This window comes from Quercus robur, chromosome 12 (assembly GCF_932294415.1).
Source record: "Quercus robur chromosome 12, dhQueRobu3.1, whole genome shotgun sequence".
NCBI lineage: Eukaryota > Viridiplantae > Streptophyta > Magnoliopsida > Fagales > Fagaceae > Quercus > Quercus robur.
Genome location: NC_065545.1, coordinates 27,057,144 through 27,080,178, shown reverse-complemented (window position 1 = coordinate 27,080,178; position 23,035 = coordinate 27,057,144). Strand labels below are relative to the sequence as shown.

Below are 23,035 nucleotides of genomic sequence, written 5' to 3'. Positions count from 1 at the left end.
TGTGTGACAATTTTCTATATTATATGATTTGTTTTTTTCTTTTTGTCTTTGGTCTGCCTTTATTTATGTCTTTGTGTTTGGTTGGTCTACATTTATTTATGTCTTTGTGTTGTTTCTCTCTACCTTTATTTATATCTTTGTGTCTTTGTGTTGTCTCCATCTTTCTAATTCTAACCCACTAACCCAATGAATCCCACTACCGACACTGCTAACAAAAACTTTTCTTAACTTTACCTTCTTTCTTTTCTTTTTTTTTTTTTTTTTCTATCACTTGTCCGTCAACTCCACTTGTCCCTATTATGCCCAACTATCAGTCAACAAAGAAAAAATTATCTCTACAAACTCTACTCTCTCTCTCTCTCTATCTCTCTTGTCTATATAATGCAAGAGAGAGAGAGTCACAAACACAGAGTGACAATCACAAAGCCAAAAAGCCCAAAAAAAAAAACATAGATTCTCAGATCACAAGCATAGTTTCTCAGATTCTAAAAAACACAAATTCTCAATAAAAACACAAACATGAACAAGGCACAAGCATAGTTTCTTCTGTGAATCTCAGATTCTCAGATCAAGCACAGATTCTCAGTTTCTGTGATAAGAGTAAATACCTGTGAGTGTGATGAGTCTCCGTGGGTAGCGGCGGTGGGAAATGGGTCTCACATGGTGGCGTGGGTTTCGCCGGCGTGGGTACTAGACAGGACTGGGTCTGGGTAGCAAGATGATTAAATGAAGATCAAAAGATGGGTCTCCGCCTCCGATCTCGCAAGCTTCACGAATCATGGGCCACGGCCTCATCGACACGACTCTCTATCTCTCTGTCTCTCTCCGTCATAGCGACACGGGTCTCCGATCAAGATAGGTCTCTCTGTCTCTGAGTACTCTCTATCTCTTTGTCTCGATGAGAGTCTCACTTTCCTTTATTTTTTTCTTTTTTTACATGAGTCATGGGCTCCTAGCCAGATGATGGGCTAGGGGTTCATGATTTTTGGGAGGGGGCCCAATCTAAAAACTCAGGGGGACCCAAGCCCCTTTTTTTTTTTTTGGAAAATTTTACTTGTTAAATTTTTTTTTTTTTTTTTTGGGCCCGGGCCCCTTTAGCCCTCTACCTGGGTCCATCCCTGCTCACCCGTAACAACCAATAACAACCCATTACTTAAGCTTTATTATAAAAATATTGTGAACATAGCATTTCTCTTTTGTTTTTTCCCATAAATATTAAATATTCAATATTCAAGTATTCAATTCAACATTAACTCCTAATGAGAGTCAAATTTAACTTAACCTCTTATCACATTGTAATCATTATTAATCTCCTTTTAAGATAAGAATTGTTAAAGATATCCAAAATTGATAGTTAAGGCCCAAGTTCAATCTTAGGGTCTGTTTGGAATCCGCTTACTTTGCTAAAAATACTGTAGATAAAGGTAAAATTTAACTGAAATAGTACAGTAGGACCCATGAATAGTACCAAAAAGTTCAATGGGGCCCATGAATAGTAGCAAAAATAAGCTGAATAGTAAAATAAGCTAGTCTTTTAATTTGGAATTAAATGCACACTTACTTTAATCTTTACTTGTATACCACGTAGGATTGGCTAAGGCCTTGACTATCGAGCTTGAATATTTCTAACAAGAATCAAGGTTTACATCTCTCTCTCACTAGTTCTAACAATTTATTAAAAAAAATATTCCAAGAAATGGGAGGGTCACATTGACCAACTATGGTTTAAGACATGGTTCAAGGGTTATATATATAACCATGATTTGTCTTAAAACCTTATTTAAGAAAGGAATTTTAAAGATAAAGCTGCACTTGATTTCTTATTTAGGAGTCCCCTTTACAATGGGCTTCCTCCTTCCTAGAAATGAGAGAAAATGAGAACAATGTTCGTGATTGTATGCCACGAAAGTATATATCATTTTTGTATACTACAATACACAACTATTCCACCATCATATGTGATCCAAACTTGCTTGGAGTTATTTTCCTCTAATCCATTATGTGATAATTGAAAAAATTATTTACGTGTATTTTTAGTTATATGACTCTTTTTAATGGGTCATGTAACTTATTTAAATAATACACATGGATAATCTTATCAATCATCATATAATGGGTTGAAAATGATAGCTCAAAATCGATTTGGAGCCAAATGTTATTTCCATTAAATTGATAAATCTCATTTAAAAAATAAATTACGATTTTTTTTTCTTTTTTGGGAGCTTTCGTAATAGTTTGCCTGTGCTTTTCTTGGTTTAGGTTTGGGCGTATGAGGAGGCCCAACAGAGTTGCATGTTGAACGAAGCTCAATGAATTGTTGAGCAAGTGTAGCTTTTAGATATACACGTCAAATAAAACGAAAGCGTAGTTTATACAAATAAACCAACTCTGGGCCTTTAGTTTGGCCCAAAATTTTAGAATGAGCCGGTAGAACTTTTGTTCTTTCCCCTAAATATTCAAAGCTTTAATTCAAATGCAATTCAACATTGACTCATTGAAAGCTTGCTTGAAAGAAAAGTGAGTCAAATTGAACTTAAGAACCACAAACCATCTTATCAAATTGTAATCATTATGTTTATTTTTTTAAAAATAAAATATATAAAGAATTAGTCAAATCATAAATTAATTTATATATATATATATATATAACTGAAGCTTCTGACCTCTCAACAATTTTACACATCAGCATTACTTAAATAAATATTATAATTATCAAAATATTAAGAAACGTTTTGGTTAAAGCTCCATATCATAAAAGTTCTATGATTAAAACTCTACTTCCTACTACAATACCAAATCAAAGCCAACTCTATGCTATTTTAATTTAATGTTTAATTAAAATTTTAAGGAAGTTTAAGGAAATGGGTTTATGAAGTATTTCACTTTAACACGTTGTGGACACTTGATAATAAAGTAAAAAGAGTTTGTTTCATGTAAGTAACAACAAAGACAAGGATCATGGTTACACGTTAATACTATCTGTAAATGTTTGTTTAAGATATAGGAATTTGTGAATCAAAATCACTTTTTCTTGTAGCAATTTCCTCACCTTAGATACGGAATCTTCAACATTATCATCATCATCATCATCATCATCTAGCTTTCAATATAAATGGACGAAGGAATTATCCTATCGAATATTATAATTAATTAATGAAAAAAAAAAAAAAAAAAACCCTAACCCAAGTTAGACTTTAGCCAAATACAATAACACTCTCCCACTATCTCTACTCCCTCCTATTTAAGAATTGCTCTCCCTCTTTTCTTAGTCTCTTCAAAACTGTAAACCAAAAACTATTTGTGGAGAAGATGATGTTTGATCAAAAGCAAATGCTCTTAGTCTCTTCAAAATTGTAAACCAAAAGCAACAATTGATGATCCAATTCATGGCTCACGATCCCAACATGATGAACTTCTTCGGAGCTAACTTCATGTAAGATCAGGAAACAAATTGAGAAATAACAAACCTTTTTAGTTCGTAGGTGTTAATAAGACTACATGCAGTTATAATTTTATTGCTTTGGGTTTAGGATTTGCTTAATTACAGATTTAAGACTTTGATCATGTGCTATCCAATATTAGTTGTGGGTATTTTTAGATATATCATATGACGAATCTTTGTAGTTCATAGGTGTTTATGGCTAATAAGACTATATGCAATTCCAATTTTTATTGCTTTGGTTTTAAGATTGTTTACAAATTTAAGTTTTTTGATCATGTGCTATCCAATGTTAGTTGTGGGTGCTTTTACATCTATCAAACTTCAATTTTTGTTTGGATTTATAATAATATAGTCACATTTTTTTTTTCTATAATTTATAGCCATGGATTTATTTATTTATTTATTTATAAGGCTACCCATCTTTTTCTTATATTTCTCTATTGTGTAGTTATACATACATTTTGTTTTGTTTCAATAATTTATAAATAATGAATCTTCTGATTCTTTAATATTTTTTGGCATTTCAGAAGTTTTAACATATGAATTTGTGAGATATTATTTTACAATATTGAAACTATTTTACAAATTTCCACATTACAAATATTATTTTATGTTGTTTCTATAATTTGTAGGTTTTGATTATTTTGATTCTTTATTTTTTTGTCCTTTCGGAAGTTTTAACATCGATATTTTTGGTTTTTTTTTTTTTTTTGGTAATATCTGAAACAATTAGGTAGATTTCAACAATTATAACCATGGATTATTCTTTGAAGATAACACATCTTTCTCTTGAGTTTCTCTATTATGCAGTCACATATATATTTTTCTAGACAGTGAATCTTTTGATTTTTTAATATTTTTTGACATTTTGGAAGTTTTTATATCTGAATTATTTGTTTATTTATTTATTTTGCAATATCTAAAACATCTGGCAAATTTTTTGTAAGTCATTGCACATTTAACCAATGACTTTTTTTTTATCAAATTTAAACATAAAAGACTGAAGTAATTTATGTGATGGTATAGTTTCATAATTAAGTTGGGATTTTATAAAAATTATTTTAATCTGCTACACAAATAAGTAGGTTTCATGCATAACACAGATTTTCAAATAACGATTCTTATCAGTTGGAAGATGAAATTATTTCGCCACAATAACAACATACGTACTAGTTTTCTCAACCAACTTGGTTGCCAAAGTCTTGTGCTTTAATTGTGTACCGCTCCCTATCCCTATCCTTTTTTTTTTTTTTTTTTTTTTTTTGCTGAATATAATACTTTCCATTAAAGTAACACAAACAAATTACAAATAGGATTAGGGGGCAACAAGCTCTCCATCCCTTTCAGCCAAACGTCATTTTTGTATTATTAGCATATTATTCCACTGTGTAATCATAACCATGGTCCGTGACATGTAACTCTAAGACTAATATCATTTTATTATATATTAAAATAGTTTTACGATTTAAAAATAAATAAATAAACATAAGAATGTAACTATTAAAATACCCTTTTTGACTCAAAAAAAAATTATTTCAAAAATAAAACACCCTTAGATTTTGAGTGCCAATTGAGTCCTTGGATTTTCAATTTGAGCAGATTATATAAGATATCTAAACCCCATTAGCTGAATTTTGTGAAAGAGCCAATATATGGTTAGTCTCTCGTTCAATCATTGAATATATCCCCATGTAAAAAAAAAAGGATAGCCTTATCGGCTATAGCCAGTCATTTTCTCTCTTGCCAGGCACTCTATGATGGTTGGCACCAAACCATTAAATGAACCAACCTATGCAACATTGAGATTCGGATACCTCATCACTTTCCATTGATCCAGAAATGGGAACGAGTTCACCTGTCATAGGATTTTGCCAAAGTTCATCATTTCATATGGAAGATATTGGTTTGTCTGATTCTCATCTTATTAATGGTGCATCAGTGCATGAACTTTCAAATATTCATTCACCATACCAATACGACATAATAGGGTAAATTAATGAATACTGTGATGTCAGAAAAACATTAATTTTAGTTATATGGGTCGCTTGAAACTTTGAAATTTTAACAGTACGTCTAACACCATTTTTGTAAATTGGAAGATTCTAGGTTGTCACATTAAGTATGACACGGCCTTACTGAACATGCTTCAAATCACATTAAGAGGCCATCTACCGTTGAGTTCTGAATGCTTCAAACCCAATCCAATGAAAGCTCTATATGCCATGGGATTGATAGCTATACCTGGGGTTGTAGATGTTTCAGTTTCTATTTGGTAGGTGGTAAAAGATTCGGATTTCTTTTCTTTACACTTCCCCACCATCATGTCCTTGTCTCTGAACAGAAATGAACAGACTGATAATTGACATAAATAACCATTAGGGCATCCGTAGCAGCTGTGCTATATGTGTCAAATGCTAAATATTTGACACATTTGGCACACCAAACACCAAAAAACCTCCATTTATTAGATGTTCCAAATCTTATATTTTTTGCAACATGCTACAGTAGAGTCACAAATTTGCCACGGTACAGATGGGTGTGGCATATGGATTTATTATTATTTTTATCCCTCTTTCTCTCTCATATCTCTTTTATCTTCTCCTTTAGCTATATATTCACCGCCTCATCTCCACTCTCCCATACTCTTTCTTCTTCCCTCTTCCCTTTTGCTCTATTCTCTTCTCATTCATGAATCATGAGCCACCACCGATTTCCTCTCTACCATCTCACAAATTTCATCATCACTAATCTATAAAATCTCCTTCGCCGGTTTTTTTTTTTTTTTTTTGTTCCCCTTTTGTTCGCTCTCTCCTCTCTGATCTATCTCAGAGTCACCTATCGACATGGGTCTGGTTGTGGGTTTGTGATTTCCGATTGTGATCGGCGTGGGTGTAGGTCTCTAGGTTGTGAGTTTGTGATTTCAGATTGTGATCAGTGTTGGTCTTTAGGTTGTGGTGGGTTTGTGTGTGTGTGTGTGTGTTTTGCTTGGTGTTTTGCTCGCCAGCGTGATGGGTTGTGGGTTTATGACTTCGGATTGTGATCGGCGTGGGTCTCTGGGTTGTGGGTCTAGGTTGTGGTGGGTTTGTGTGTGTGTGTGTGTTTTGCTTGGTGTTTTGCTCGCCGGTGTGATGGATTTGCCTCTCTGTCTTTCTTCTTTCTTCTCACCTATCTGGGTTTTGTGATTGTCTTCTTTCTTCTCGCTGATCTGTTTTGTGATTGTGAGATGGTGGTTGTTTTGTGATTTGGAAGAGGAAGGTAGTGGCTGGGCCTTTTTTTTTTTTTTTCATGTGGTGGATTTTGGTTGCCACAGTGGAGGTTGATGCTGGTAGTGCTGTGGCGGAGGTGGCTGTGACTGTTGTTGTTAGATTTTGTGGAGGTTGTTTTTATATTATTTTAAAGTATTGTATATATTATTTTAAATGAAGTAGTAAAAATATAGAACATCTAATAAATGGGATATTGTAAAATGATATGATAAAGTAATAAAGTAGGCTTTTGATGTGGTAAAATGACATAATTTTTGCAACAGCTGCTATGGATGCTCTTACCATAACTTTGCACTTAATGAAGAACTTATACACAAACAATGCAATTTTGCAGTCCTAGATGTGCACCAATGGGAGAAATTATAAGGTCCACATAGTGGACAAGTGACGTGGTCCACTATTCCACTAAAAGACTCACACCTGTTTAAAATTGCTAAGTTAGAAATTTTTTTTAAACAAAAATTGATTACTGACTCAGAAATTTTAAACAAATGAGATTTGACTTAACAATTTTAAACAAGTGGAAGTCCTTTAGTGGAATAATGGACAAATGACGTGATCTTGGATTTTATTGCCTCATTAATAATTTAAACAGAACATCTAAAACTATCTTGTTATTTATTTAAATTATTGATAACATAACAAAAATCAACTTTTTTTTTTTTTTTTAAACTTCTTAATGGTAAACAAGATTTTAAAAACTCTGCACAAGAATTATCTTAAAAACTTTTAAGATTCTTAATCGTATTTCGAACCACCATAATAGTGATTGTGGCTCAAATTTGGCAATATCTGTGTTTTGTGTAACACGCATCATAATTATCATAGTGAAGTACCCATATGACTAATATCAATTTATTAGGATTTTTATTATTGGCTACTTCCATGAAAAAGTTTATACTGCAATTTTAGGTTATGCACATTGTAACATGTAAGGGTGGTATAAGGCTTGAAGTTCGAAGTTCCAGTTCACTGTGCAAGATCAGATATATCAATTGAGAGAGAATTCATAATCAATCAAGCGAAATTGGAATTTGGAAAAAAAGTCTCATTTCAAACTCGCTTGAAACTTGTCGGAGCAAACGTTAAAAAAGCATTAATTTAATTTTCCACGGCAGCTTCTATAGCCTTCTTAACCCTAAGCTCCACACCTTTATAGGCAAAATTTAAACCCTAATCACAAGAGAAGAAGACAACCACACCTTCACAAGAAAAACTAGATCCAAGAATCATTTGTCTTCTAACCTCCCCGATTGTTCCAAACACTTAAGCACTGTGTGTGAGTTAGACATTCTCTGTTGAAAACACAAAGACTACATCAAATCTTTTAAGAGATTTCGAGTAGCCAAGAGAACGATTTGCAAACGACTTATCATCTTACAAATTATTGATTCCTGTCAAACATCGTAATCAAGTTGTCTTGGTAAAGATCATTACATTGTTATTAACTATCCACTAATAAAACAAATTTTTTTATATATTTCTTGGTCCGCCACTTGCTTAGGAACCTATTTACCCACTTTTTATATATGTTTCTTGGTCCACCATTGCTTTGTTTTTTTTAGTAAACAGGAATACTTATTAGAATACATACAAAAATAGTAATATTAGTGTTTTAAATCAGGTTTATAATAAATTACTAACCAGAGTACAACTACAAAAGAATATAACCTTTGTAGTTGTAGACTGGGGTTATAAACAGCGGACACTAAATACTAATATTACTATTTTTATGTGTGTTCTAATAAGTATTACTGTTTACTCAAAAAAAAAAGTGGAGAGATGTTTATCCCATGTTGGTTGGTCTGCCACTACTTAGGAACCCATTTACCCAGATTTTCTATAAGTAATCTTAATGCAAATTTGGTTCTATGAAACTTAAGTAAAATGAAAAGGCGAGCCTTCACTTACAGCGGTGGCAGTACCTTATATATATAATAATTTAAAATTTTATATTTATTTATCTTTAAAAAATTCAAGGTGGTCCCAAAAAATTAAATTTTTTATGCCAATAAAATTCAAGGTGGTCCCAGGACCACCCTGACCACCTTGAATTTTTTTTTTATGCCAATAAAATTAAATTTTTGTCCATAATTTGAACAACTTAAAAATATATTGGGGTCATTCAAGCAAAAAGGAATAACTCAAAAAAAAATTTTGAACTAAAATCTGAAAAAATAAAAATAAAAATAAAAATAATAATAAAACTACTATAGGCTAGGTAGTGGCTTGATTCTTTCGACTAAGCACACTATCCAATACAACATAATTTTCAACTTTTTATTATTTTTTTTATTACAGTATTATTTTTCCTCACTAAACATATATTACTTACTTCTCATTTTTCATTGTTTTTTCTTGTTTATTCTTAATTACACACGTCTTCAGTCTCCTCGATTTTTACACTTCATACTTTTAAATTTTATCACATCTTCATCTACACTTTTACATCTACGTTTTGCCTTCTGTGTCTTCTACTAGTACTAGTGCAACATTACCTCTTCTCAAGTTTTGAGTCTCAAATTTCTCAATACGATTTTTTTTAGCTATACAGGTACCTTTGTTCATTCCTTTTCTTTTCATTTTTTTCCTTTTGAGTTTTTTTGGTTTACTAAATACAAATTTGTTTTGGTTTTAAGAACTTTTTTTTTTTTTTTTAAGCACAAACTTCATGCCAACCGAATCTTGAATTTCAACCGATATATATCGAAACACTTGAAATAAACCGAAATGATCCAAAAAAATTTTCAAAGTGGAATAGGGTGGGTTACTATTCAAGTTTGTTTACCGGCATGGTATTTTCTAGTCGTTACGGCCAGAATGGAATAGAATTAATAACATTGAATCAAACCTAATTACTTAAAGGCTAAAAAGAAATAAGATCGTGTAATTTATGCTTCCTAAAGAACATCCTGAACAAAATTCCTAGAGTCGCAACTGAATCACTTATTGTTTAAAACCACCGTCGACTGAGTGGGTGGGGACAAAACTATGCTTGCATGTAAGCCAAGATTATTTGGGCATGCAAGGCTAGATGGCTTTCACTTTAATTATGTTAATTATTACTATTTATGGGCATGAATTAATGATTATTAGAAGACCTTTTTTTTTTGCTAGGTGATTATTAGAGCACTCTCATCAGGTATGCCAAATGCCAAATATTTGGCATTTGGCACACTAAACATCAAAAATAGACCCTCGTGAGGTGTGCCAAATGCCAAAAAATTTGGCACACCGCTACAGTATCGTCTCAAATATGAGACGGTACAGACATCAATGCTATAATTTTTTCCTTATTTTATTCACTTTTCTCTCTCCTCTCTAGTCTCCGTTGCTCCTATTTCTTTCTCACTTTCATTTTTTTTATCTCAATCTCTTCTTCTCTCCGTCTGCAACAGCCATCACCACCGCACTCTGCTCACCAATCTGAAGCTCTGCTCGCCTAGGGGTAGTCGCCGATCTTTGCTCGTCGTCCTCTACAGTCACCGTTCTTTGCTCGTCGTCCTCCACAGTCGCTGTTCTTTGCTCGTCGTCCTCCACAGCTCTCGTTGCCGATCTTGTCGTCGATGGTTGGTTGAGTTTGGTCATTGATTGATCTGTTGGGTTGGGGTTTTGTTGAAGATTTTGAGTTTTTTTTTTTTTTTTTGGTTGAGGTTTTTGGATTTGGAATTTGTTGGAGGATCCAGTGATTGTGGTTGTAGTTTGTGGCGGTGGTTGTAGCGGTGGTTGTTGTTGTGGCGGTGGTTGTAGCGGCGGTTGTTGGACCTGGTGGCAATTGCGCTATGCATTTGTATATTTGTTGGGTTTTGGGTAAATATATTATTTTAATGTGTAGGAAATATTATTTTAATGTATAAAATTGAAGTATAGAACATCTGATAAATGGTATGTTGTAAAATGATGTGCTAAAATGATAAAGTGAGTTTTTAGTGTGTCAAAATGGTATTTTTTTTTTTTTAGAGAGCTTATGGGAATGCTCTTAGAAGACTTAAATTGTGTTAGGTGGACTGGTGGACCTCAAACATGACAAGATTATTCCTTTGCGGTCACTCTAAGTTGGTTTTAAAAATATTCCATTGGCTAGATATTGCCATTGTCAGTAGATTAATTATGAGCTTAGCTTGGACTTATCTTTCCTTTTCTTTTTTTGAGAATGGAGCTTAGCATGGACTTCATTTGTGGAAAATCAGGCTAATGCCAAGGCCACTCTAGTCTCTATAATCAAGGTAAATTTTGCTTTTGCTTTTACTTTGACTTCAACAGTAAAATTTCCACTCATCTTTCATCAACGTTTTAGCTTATATAAATGCTTAACCACAAATTGGAAACATTTTTTTTCCTTAATGGGAGTTTGATCTCTCTTTTTATCTCTTCAATTTAGTTGTTTTAATGGTGAAGGAGACAGATTATCTAACCTACCCACATTAAGCCAGGAATTAACGCAATAATAATTTTTCAAAAAGCATTGTCCCCCGACACATTTTTTGTCGCTATCTATGCACACGTTTCATAAACATGGTCATAGTATTAACTATCAAATGATAGAGGAAATATTTAATTTCACAAAGGGCTAATAGTTTTAATTTCTTATTTATATTACATGATTCAAAGTTTTTTGAATGAACTTTTTAGGATAAGTTACAACTTATATATAAGTGTGTCAATTGAAAATTTTCTTTACCTAACTAATCTCTTTTTTATTTTTTAGATCAAACTTATGTATAGTTCAATTTCTTAAGGGAAATACTTAAATTCTCTAACTAATTCACATTATTTGATTTAATGTTTCTAGGAAAAAAAAAAAACATTGTTTACACTATATTGATTAGTGAAATCTGGGCAAAATGAGCAAATGCCTTTTTCGCGCAAATTATACAGCCTTCTGCTCCCTTTCCCAAACTAATTAGAGAAATGCCCATCTTTTGTAACTCGATTTTCTAAAAATCGAGTTTCAACTTAAAACTCGATTTTTGGACAATCGTGTTATAACAAACTGAAAATTAAAATAAAAAAAAAAATTTGTTGGAACTCGAGCTCAATGAACTCGAGTTCCATGCAATTTTTTAAAGCCCTATAGTGGCGTTTTAAAACATGCAAGTTTTTTTCTTAAGTCTGATCGTTCCATAGGGAGCCCTATAGTGGCATTTTAACATGCAAGTTTTTTTCTTAAATTTGATAGCTCCATTAGGAAGCCTTATAGAGGCGTCTTTTATGGAACTCGAGCTCCATGAACTCAAGTTCCATGCAATTTTTTTGTGAAGGCCTATAGTGGTGTTTTTTATGGAACTCGAGTTCCATGAACTTGAGTTCCATGCATTTTTTTTTTTATAAGTTTGATCGCCTTATACTTGATTTTCTACAAATCGAGTTTTATATTGAAACTTGATTTTGAGAAAATCAAGTTACAAAAGAGGGGTATTTCTCTAATTAGTTTGAGAAATGGGGCAGAAGGCTGTATAATTTGCGCGAAAAGAGCATTTGCCCAAATTCCCCAGTGAAATCTATTTAACTTAAGGAGTTAAGGTAAAGCACTAAAGAATATGTACTTAATTTTTTTTTTTTTTTTTTCATTTTAATAATTCTTTGAAATATAGAAAATGAAAGGAAAACCAAACTAAGAAGATATGGTGGGCATAGAGGAACTCAATTAAATGCAAAACCTAACAAAAAGGTGAAAAAAGAAAGAGGAGTCCTTATCTCTTCTAGCCAACACCATTTCATTAATTTAAAAAACATGAACGGTCCTTATCTATGATAACACATGTGGAGTGTCCATAATTAATGTTCATAGCAAGCAAGAGAGGAAGGTTGTGGGGTCTTCTTGGCCCCTTCCAACATAGATATGAATGTGCCTTTTAAAAAGCAACAGAAACACCATCTCAGATTGGAAAAATTCAAGCCTGTAAATCAGAGGGAGTGTCAGTATTCTATTGCCTAGATTGTTCAAAATTGTCCCAGAAATTTTGTTTTCTTTGACATTTTATTATTTGAAACAATCATATTTTGACATCTGTCCAAGTTCAACTGAGTTAGAGTCCATCTGATCATGGCAGCCTTAATTGAAAATCATGGGGCTCCTCTCTTTAAATATACTACTCCTACTTTTAAAAGGGTCTTGCTTGGAGACATTGTCAGTGAGGACCCTTCATGCTTAAACAATCTTCAATGTCTTCTGTCACCCCAAAATTATACAAACAGAGATTTCTACTCAAGCCAAAACAGAAAAAGGCAAACCCAAAAACATTAAATACTAAATTAAAAATTACTACTAATTACTTGCCTCTTTCATCATGTGCTATATTTTATTATTATTGTTGTACCTAATCTACAAGACAATATATTATATGCATTATGCATTATGGTAAAACTTACCAAGATGCATCATACATGCCATTTTTTTAGGTATTAGTCTTTTTCTTAATACCCAAAAGCAGAAAGTAGAAAAAATGAAAAAGAAAAGAAAAGCAAGTAGTGGTTGTTACTTGTTAAACATCTATTGGTGTTCATGGAGAACAACTGTAATAAGTGGAACTTAAGAAGGAAGTCTAGCTTGGTAACCCTTTTATTTCAAAGATTACTATTTGCCCAAGTAAACCTAACATTAATTAAACAACATCAAAAAGCTCAAAGAGCCTTTTTTTTTCAAAGATTACTATTTGCCCAAGTAACCTAACATTAATTAAACAACATCAAAAAGCTCAAAGTGATGTGTGTTGTTCAAACGACCTTTTGTTTCTTTGCCCCTTGTACTAAGAAATGAGATGGCTTCAACATAAAAGAAATTCAGAAAAGAAAAGAAAGAAAAAATCACATCAAAGAAAAAACAGAGAGAAGATTTGATTTTCAGAGAGCAAATCAATGAGCAAGAGAGTGTCAATTCAACCTACGACCACGTACGTATCATAGAATTTTGGCATTGACGAACAAAAAGTTTTCACTGTACTAGGCTACTAGCTTGGGTGGTATCATTTCATCTCATATCATGGTATTTTGGCGATAAAATAGTGCCTAGGCTAGGCTAATAATGGATGGTGGTGAATCTAACGTGCGCTGAGAATGCGGGCACGTAACATGATTAGTTGATTTCTAGCGTGAATATCGGAGCCTCGAAAAAGCCTCTCCGCAAAGTGCTAAACTAATACATGTATTAATACACTAAATGCACATACAGTGTTGATGTTGGTGTAGGAGTGAATTCTCTTATCTCATTTCTCTTCTTTTATAAATATATATATATATATATATATATATGCGCGTGTGTTTTTCAAATAAAAAAAATACATACGGGTCCAAATATTCCGGATAGGATGGAGTTAGTAGAGTTGGAAGGTGGCCTAAAGAGAAAATGTGATGTTATAGTATTGGAGAATACGTGCATGGTAAAGAAACAGAGGTTGGACGAGGAAACCAAGAGCTTAAGCATTCTTATGGCTACACACTTGGGATCGGCGGAGGCTGTTGAACAGTCCCGTCGGGACCAATGAGTCTTGTGAGTTGGAACTGTCGGGGGCTTGGGAACCTCCGGACAGTTAAAACTTTGCAAAATGTGATTAATAAAGAAGATCCCATTATCGTTTTCCTCATGGAAACGAAATCATCGAACAGAGATTGGTTGAACAATATTAAGGAAAAGTGTAAAATGAAACATGGTCTGTTTGTACCAAGTGAAGGGAAGAGTGGTGGGTTGGCTTTACTTTGGAAGGAAGGGGTAACTATGGACGTCCAGACGTACTCTCAAACCCATGTTGATGCTTTAGTGGATGGTGGAGCTGGAATAGGGTGGTGGCACCTCACGAGGTTTTACGGCAATCTAGATACAGCAAAACGGCCTGAGTCTTGGGCAAAACTTAAATATTTGAAAGGAACCTCATCCCTACCTTGGCTCACAATTGGTGATTTTAACGAAATAACGGCCGCTTTAGAGAAGGAGGGGGGCAGTGATAGACCAAGACAGCAATTAAAGAATTTTGTTGAAGCTATTAACTACTGTGGTCTACGGGACTTGGGCTTCTTTGGCCCAAAGTTTACGTGGACTTATCAACGTGCGGATGGGTTGCTCATTCGGGAGAGGTTGGATAGAGCAATGGCAACCCCAGAGTGGATTAATAGTTTCCCTGAGGCCAGACTTTTTCATCTTACGTCCTCGGTCTCGAACCATTCGCCTCTAGCTCTTCGAATGGTGCAGAAACGGAGTAATAAGAGGGCAAGGAAAACTTTCAGATTTGAAGCAATGCGGTTGAGAGACCAAAGGTGTGAAGAAGTGATACAAAAAGCATGGGAGGAAGGAAAGTTGTCAAGCACAGGGAGTATGCTGGGGTGTTGCTTAGAAAAGTGTCGTACCAGATTGGATGCTTGGAATAAGATAGAGTTTGGGCACGTTGGGAGAAGGGTAGCTGAGTTGCAAAAACAGCTTGAATGGATCAAACTCCAACCTTCTTCCCTGGAGATCAACCACGAGATGAAGCAAGTTCGTGTTGAACTAAACTGTTGGTTAGAAAAAGAGGCTGACATGTGGAGGCAACGGTTAAGGATCACCTGGCTCCAATCAGGGGATAGAAACACAGGTTTTTTTCATGCGAAAGCCTCTGCCAGGCATAAGAAGAACTCCATAGAGGGTATCATGGATGCAAATAAGGTGTGGCATGAAGATGATGATAATGTGGAGGAGGTGGTTGTGGAGTATTATAAGGAGTTGTTCACTACGAGTCACCCAACAGAGTTCTCAAAGCTGATCCAAGCAGTCCAGCCAAAGGTGACTACTTCTACGAACCAGTATCTTACCAGAGACTTCAATGCAGCGGAGATCAAAGTGGCTTTGAAGCAAATGTACCCTTTGAAGGCACCAGGTCTGGATGGCATGCCTCCTTTATTTTTCCAGCAATTTTGGACGACATGTGGGGAGGTGGTCACAACAATTGTATTGGACTTCCTCAATCATGGTATATGCCCTCCTGACTTCAATAAAACTCACATTGTTTTAATCCCTAAAGTTAATAATCCAAAGAAGGTTATTGACTATAGGCCTATTAGTTTGTGTAATGTGGTGTATAAAATTGCATAAAAAACCACTGCAAATAGGCTAAAGAAAATTCTACCGTCCATTATTAGTGATTCTCAAAGTGCCTTTGTGCATGGTAGGTTAATCACTGATAATGTACTGGTAGCATTTGAGACTATGCACCATATTAGTCAGAAAAAAGGGGGTAGGGTAGGGGAGATGGCTCTGAAGCTTGATATGAGTAAGGCCTATGATAGGGTGGAATGGATGTGTCTAGACAAAATAATGGAAAAATTGGGCTTTGATGTAAGATGGAGGAATCTTATTATGCAATGTGTCACTACAGTCACTTACTCAATAAAGATTAATGGGAGTCCTATAGGTAATATTGTTCCAACCAGGGGAATCCGTCAAGGAGACCCTTTATCACCTTATTTGTTTATTTTATGTGTAGAGGGACTCTCATCAATGATAAAATCCGCAGTGACAAATGGTGTGATGGAGGGAATTGCGGTTTGTCGGAGTGGCCCAAAATTATCACATCTCTTCTTTGCGGATGATAGTTTGATTTTTTGTAAGGCCTCTTTGGCGGATTGTGATGCTCTTCAAAGAATCTTGAAAGTATATGAGCAAGCATCAGGCCAACAATTAAACAGGGCCAAGACCTCATTATTTTTCAGTAGCAACACACCAAGTGGGATCCAAGAAGAGATAAAGCAAAGATTTGGTGCTCAAGTCATAAAGCAACATGAGAAATATTTGGGTCTGCCTTCATTGGTGGGAAGGAAAAAACGAAACACTTTTAATGAGATTAAAGAAAAGCTTAGCAAAAAGTTGGCAGGGTGGAAGGAAAAGATGTTGTCTAAGGCGGGTAAAGAGGTGCTTATAAAGGCGGTGGCCCAAGCTATTCCTACATACACCATGAGCTGCTTCAAATTACTGGATGCACTATGTGATGATTTGACAAGCATGATAAGGAATTTTTGGTGGGGTCAGAAGGAAAAGGACAAGAAGATAGCATGGTTAAGCTGGAAGAAAATGTGTGAGCCAAAAAGTAATGGAGGTATGGGTTTTAGGCAACTTAAACAGTTTAATTTGGCTCTCCTTGCTAAGCAGTGTTGGAGGCTTCAAACAAGGCAAGATTCTTTGGTCTACAGGGTTCTCAAGGCGAAATATTTTCCTCGATGTAAGTTTGTTGAGGCATCCCTTGGCAATAACCCATCCTTTTCCTGGTGTAGCATCATGTCTGCTCAAATGGTGGTTAAAGAGGGATTGCGGTGGAGAGTTGGTAACGGTACCAATATCTGTATTTGGGGGGATAAATGGCTACCCTCTTCATCCACACATAGAGTTGTCTCACCCAGACAATTTCTACACCAGGATACTAAGGTATGTGAACTGATTGATCAAGAAACAGCAAGCTAGAAGGTCAATGTCCTTGATGCCTTTGTTTCTACCCCATGAAGCCGATGTCATAAAAGGAATCCCACTTAACTCTCGCCTACCTGCAAATAAGTTGATATGGGCAGAGACACCCAATGTAAAGTTTATTGTAAGGAGTGCTTATGGTGTTGCAGTGCGGCTGTCCAAGTCTGACAACAAAGGAATAAGTTCAGATAGGAGTCAATTACGCCTGTTTTGGAAGAGAATATGGAACCTACCGTTGCCACACAAAGTCCGTCATTTTGCATGGCGGGCATGCAGAGACATTCTTCCTACCAAGGTCAATCTCATGCGTCGAAATGTGGTAAAAGATCCGTTTTGTGATGAGTGTAAGATGGAGGTTAAGTCGACTGGCCATTTGTTTTGGTCGTGCCCAAGAGCCCGTGAGGTTTGGTCTTGTTCCAAAGTAGTGGTGAAGCCGTGCCATGCAAGAGTGCATTCATTCCAAGACTTGTTGTGGGACATGGTAGTTGGGGAAAGTTTTGATGTGGACGTGTCTGCAAAGGTAGTTTGCATGGCATGGGCTATTTGGCACAACAAGAATGAAACCTGTAACGGAGGGAAGAGAAGAAATGGCAAGGAGATAGTGAGTTGGGTTTCCCAATACTTGGAGGAATATAAGGCAGCCAACGAGTGCCTGGGTCCAACAACAGTGTCGCATGTGGGTAGCGACACGTGGAACCCACCACCAGTACACGGTTTCAAAGTGAACGTTGACGGGGCAGTTTTCAAGGGTCAAAAATCAGCGGGTGTTGGTGTGATTATCCGGGATGATAAAGGCCGGCTTGAGGCTGCTCTGAGTAAGAAGATAAATGCTCCTCTAGGTGCGATTGAGGCAGAGGCTATGGCTTATGAAACAGGGCTCATGTTTGCAAAGGACATAGGCATTCAAAACTTTATTATTGAAGGTGACTCACTCGTTATCCACCAGGCCTTATGCGGAGTTTCAACTCCACCTTCATCTATAGCTGCAACGGTACAAGGGATGCAAGAAATTTGTAGGGAATTTCTTGGGGTTGAGTTTTCTCATGTTAGGCAACAGGGTAATAGACCGGCCCACCAACTAGCGAAACATGCTTCTGATGTTGCTGATTTCACTGCTTGGATTGAACAGAATCCTTGCTTCTTAGAGCAGGCTCTTATCCATGATGTACTAAGTTCATTTTCCTCTTAATATAATTTTCAGTCTTCGCATCAAAAAAAAAAAAAAAAACATATACTAATACATTACAATATAAATAAACACGGAGAGCCCACGAACACAGTATTTTGTTGTATTGAATTATTTTCTGAGATAATTTTTTTTTTTTGGTAATTACTTCACTAATTCAACTCATTTATTTTCATTAAAAAAATTTCATCACCTCATTTATTTTCATTAAAAAAATTTCATCACCTCATTTATTTCAATTGTTTTAAATTTTTTTTAATAAATCAATTGTTATAATTTTAATCATTCATATATATATATATACATATATATATTTATAAAGAATTTAATTATTCTTGAAAATGAAATTTTATTTATGTTTGATTGGTGAATAGAATCATACGTTTGAATTTAATTGAAAAACATAATATGTTGTATATAAGTTTTGCTTATAGTTTTTGAAACACTACAAAAGATACCATTATCATTTTTTTTTTTTGAAACCAAAGATACCATTATCATTGGGTTTTCCGATGAATCACAACCCATACAAGCCAACATAATTCTTTTTATTATAAATATGGTAGAATTTAAATCTATGGCATACGCTTCATAATAATTGCTCTTAGACACTAATTGATTTTTGGTATAGGCAAGGTTTGAACTTTGAACCCCAAAATTTTTATTTGACAATAAAAGACTTTACATGTCAAAGTAATTGAATGATAAAAATATCTTCAATTTATTACAAATAATAATCTTTTTTATTCCATAAAGATTCATTATAAATATTTGGACAATGGGTTTACAAGTTTTTTTTTTTTGGATAGAATTGGGATTACAAGTTAAAATAATGAGAAATGATATGTTCACAACATTTTCACAACAAATGCTATGTGACAAATTGTTACAAGTTGTTATTGGTGGGGTAGAAATTAGAATTGAGAGATGCTATGTCCACAACATTTTTACAACATTTTCACAATAAATCATAGGCGGTTAGTTGTTATTGGTTCAAATTTGAACCTAACACTAAGATTACTTTTTTGCCCCAACAATAACAACCAGTAATAACCTGCCACTTAGGATTTATTGTAAAAATATTGTGAAAATATTGTGGACATATCATTTCTCATTAGAATTAATAACAACTAACCACCTATAATTTGTTGTGAAAATTTTGTGGACGTAACACCTCTCATAAATAATTGCATATGGTTGAATAATTATCTTTAAGATTTTTTTTAGGGGAATAATTATCTTAAGTTTGTAAAATAGTATCTGTGAATTATTTGAAGTAGCTTATATTGGATATGCATGTCAAGAAAAAATAATATAAGTTAAGCATTATTTAAGTTGTTAGTTGCTACATTAGATGAAATAAAAGAATATAAAAAAAGAAACACAAAATATGCTATCAATTTTTGGATATTTGGTTGTTTAAAGATATTTTTAGAATTTCTAATCTAAAAGAAAATCTGAGTTACAATTATTTTTAGAATTATAGTTACTGTTCATCTCTAAAATTTATTATTTTTATTTGTTTGAAAAATACAAAAATAAATTTCGAAATTATAATAGATGCAAATTATTAACTTTTATCCAAAAAAATAGAAAAACCTGGGTAAAAATAGAAGAGTCTTTAAGCACGTGCTCACATGCTAGTAGATATATAAAATCATTAACTTTTGGCATTATTTTAATTTTCAGATTATAAAATTGATTAAACAAATGATAAATTTGAAAGAAAAAAAAAAAAAAAAAATCGCCGCTATCATCTAGTATTTTGGAGCTTGGCTTTACACCATTATCCAGTTGGAACATAGTGGTGGCAGTTTTCTATGGGATACATGAAGTCGCATCATTATTGGTGATGATAGACTACTTTATCGAATGCCTCTCCTCTCACCGCCACACTCTGCTGCATGATCTTTAGACCTAAGATGTGTTCTCTAACTTTTGTTACCAATAAGATCATGATTTAAAATAAATAAATAAAAATACAGATAAATAATCTTTACCATCTATAATTGTATATACATAGGGTGTCTTACAGTATGTAGTGTGGATCCTTAAACTATACATTTAGTTGTTGCAAGAGATACATTCTCTCCTCCTCCTCTTCTTCTTCTTCTTCTTCTTCTTTTAAATTCTCTTTTCTTTTTTGTTTGTTAATAACTTAATTATCCAATTGTTACAATAAGAGGAGTGATTCAAACACTAATTCTCCTCATTAAAAAAAAAAAAAAAAAAAGTGTCACTAAGTTACAAAATTCTTGATTTTTTCTCACTCACTTAAGATAAGACCATACATAATCGACCAACTAATTAAAACCCAAAATTGTTGAACAATATCTAAAATTGATTGTTTTAATAGGCAACTCTTGATGACTTGAATGTTATACATAAAAACAATGAATGAAATCTTATTAATTTTCTTTTCATTTCTTTTACCAAATTTTGATATTTTCATGGAATAAGATTTAGGTTTAAATAAACTCTCGTCATTTTTTTGGATAAGTTAATGAACTATGGGCCTATAGCCCGTGGGTGACTAAGATAATTACATCATTAAAAAAACAAAACAAAAAATATTGGTGACTTAGACAAATCAAAAAAAGTAAGGTAAATTTCACTAACGACCCCTAAGGTTTGGAGTAATGCTAAGTAGGTGCACAACTTCTCAAAACTAACCAATTTGGTCCCAAGTACCACTTAATCTCTAAACAAACTTAACAGATGTTATTTTTTTAACTCTCCATTCTCTCTCTTCTCCTCTTTGACCCAAACTTCTCTTCTCTCTTCTTAGTTGTGTCGAAGGTACCAAGCCAGAGCTGAGTTCGGTTCTTTGGGAGCTGAATCTCAGCTACCCATTTGCCCCAATGTCGCTGCTTGACCCCTCTGTAAAGCTTCGTTGGTTTTGGAGGGGAACTCGCTTACTTCATTGGGATAGGTTTGGAACTCAAAAAGTTGAGGGTATTTGAAGAACAAGAACCATGTTGTGGCTATTGATTTTGTGGGTAAAAGTGTTGGTTTTGGTGGTGGATCTGGTGGATCTAAGATGGGGTTAGTTGGTTTAGCCCAATCGAACCCGGTTGCTCGAAACCTATAAGGTTTTTAGTCGAGAACCCGTTTGAAAACATGTGGGTCATCAAGGTGGAGCAACCATATGGGTATGAAGAAGAGGGCTGTGTTTGGGTTGGGACTGAAGGAGAGAAAGAAAGATTTTTGTAAGAAGGAGAAGAGAGAGCAGGTGTTGAAGAAGAAGAAAGAAATGGAGATTGAGTTTCAGAGGGAGAGCTTGTTGTCGGTGTTAATGAAGTACTTTTCATAAAAGGTTCAAGTGCTTCCATTAGCTCACCCCCAAAGGGTACTGATGACTGAAGAGATCTACTACTATAGAAATCCATTGTAGCTGCCATGCCTTCAAAACACTCAGAATATTTAATTAGACCAAACAAAGAAAAAATAACACCAACTTGGTTCTTATCAAAGTTAAAGAACAGGTTTTTGGTTTCAAACACAAAATAGAAAATCAAAATCAAAGTAGAAATGTCTGAGATAGAGTGAGAAGAGAGAAGAGAAGTTTGGGTCAGAGAGGAGAAGAGAGAGAATGAAGAGTTAAAAAATAACGTTTGTTAAGTTTGTTTAGAGATTAATGGCCTGTTTGGAAGTTCAAAAAAAGGAGGGGAGTAGAGTAAAGGGAGGGAGAGTAATTCAATTACTTTGTTTAGAAGTTTTTTAAGGAATGAAGGGGGGGGGGGGGGGTTTGGAGGGGTTTCAACTATCTCTAACCCCTCATTTTTAATTCCCCTAAATTGGAGAGATTAGGAGGGAGAGTAGAGTAGATAAATTATTTATCAAATGAATTCTGTAATTTACTCTTTCTAAATTAACAAAATTACAAACCAATTATATAAATAATTTTTGTTTGTTTCTTGAAAAAATTTAAAGTGAATGAAAAAAAATCTATGGTGATTTGGTTGAGTCTACACTACATTACCAGTTTCTTACAACATTGGATAATTTCTCAGCGAGCCTTTTTATATATTACAATTTGAGCTCGAAATGCAAGCGAATCAAAAAGCAAGTTTCGATAACTCGTTTCTCATTGAATTGAGAGCAATGAATAGAGTTTTTCCGGTTGACGAAATCACCAATTCCTTCTGGTCCGACACCAACGACAATATCAATTCGGGTTCGATGATACGGAGTGAATCTGAGTGGGCGTTGATGAACTTTGTCGAGCAGCGCATGAAGTCAGAGATTCCTCCTCCAGAGACTCCTGCCGCAATCGCTGTTGACGTGGTTTCGCCGGTGGAATCGTCCTCGTCGAAATCAGACGAATTCGACGAACTCCTTCATCTACTGTCGAATCCATTTCTGATGGCTCTGTTGATTCCGATGAGTATTGCACAGTTCTCAAAAGCAAGCTCACCCTCGCTAGCGCTGCTGTGGCTCAAAGAGTCTCTCTTTCTCTTTATTCATGCATATATATGTATGATTGCTTGATTATCAGTTTTGATTTTGTTTGGTATTGGAAATTTTTTAGTGCAAGGATCAAATCAAAGCAGCCAAATCCGTCTCAATTGGGATTTTAACCTAATGGGACAGCGTTTTCAACTTTTCCTTATCAAATTACGGATTTTAATTCTATTATAGGGGTAAATTTGTCTATTTAAATCATTTCTCCTCATTTCCATCCTAATTTTTAAAACATTCAAACAAGAGGAATG

General features: G+C 34.4%; 1 protein-coding gene and 1 pseudogene across 1 annotated transcript; one reads left to right on the top strand and one right to left on the bottom strand.

Moving 5' to 3' along the window:
- Window positions 1–17,138: 17,138 nt before the first annotated feature.
- LOC126708327 (uncharacterized) lies at window positions 17,139–18,323 on the top strand. The gene has a single exon (XM_050408122.1). The coding sequence runs from the start codon at window positions 17,139–17,141 to the stop codon at window positions 18,321–18,323; it is 1,185 nt and encodes a 394-aa protein (XP_050264079.1).
- A 2,719-nt stretch (window positions 18,324–21,042) lies between these two features.
- Window positions 21,043–21,894, bottom strand: LOC126709484 (ethylene-responsive transcription factor RAP2-4-like; annotated as a pseudogene).
- Between the last annotated feature and the right edge of the window lie 1,141 nt (window positions 21,895–23,035).

Bases quoted from the DNA above. Each gene is read 5' to 3' on its own strand.
- LOC126708327 (XM_050408122.1), top strand. From the start codon at position 17,139: ATGTCCTTGATGCCTTTGTTTCTACCCCATGAAGCCGATGTCATAAAA.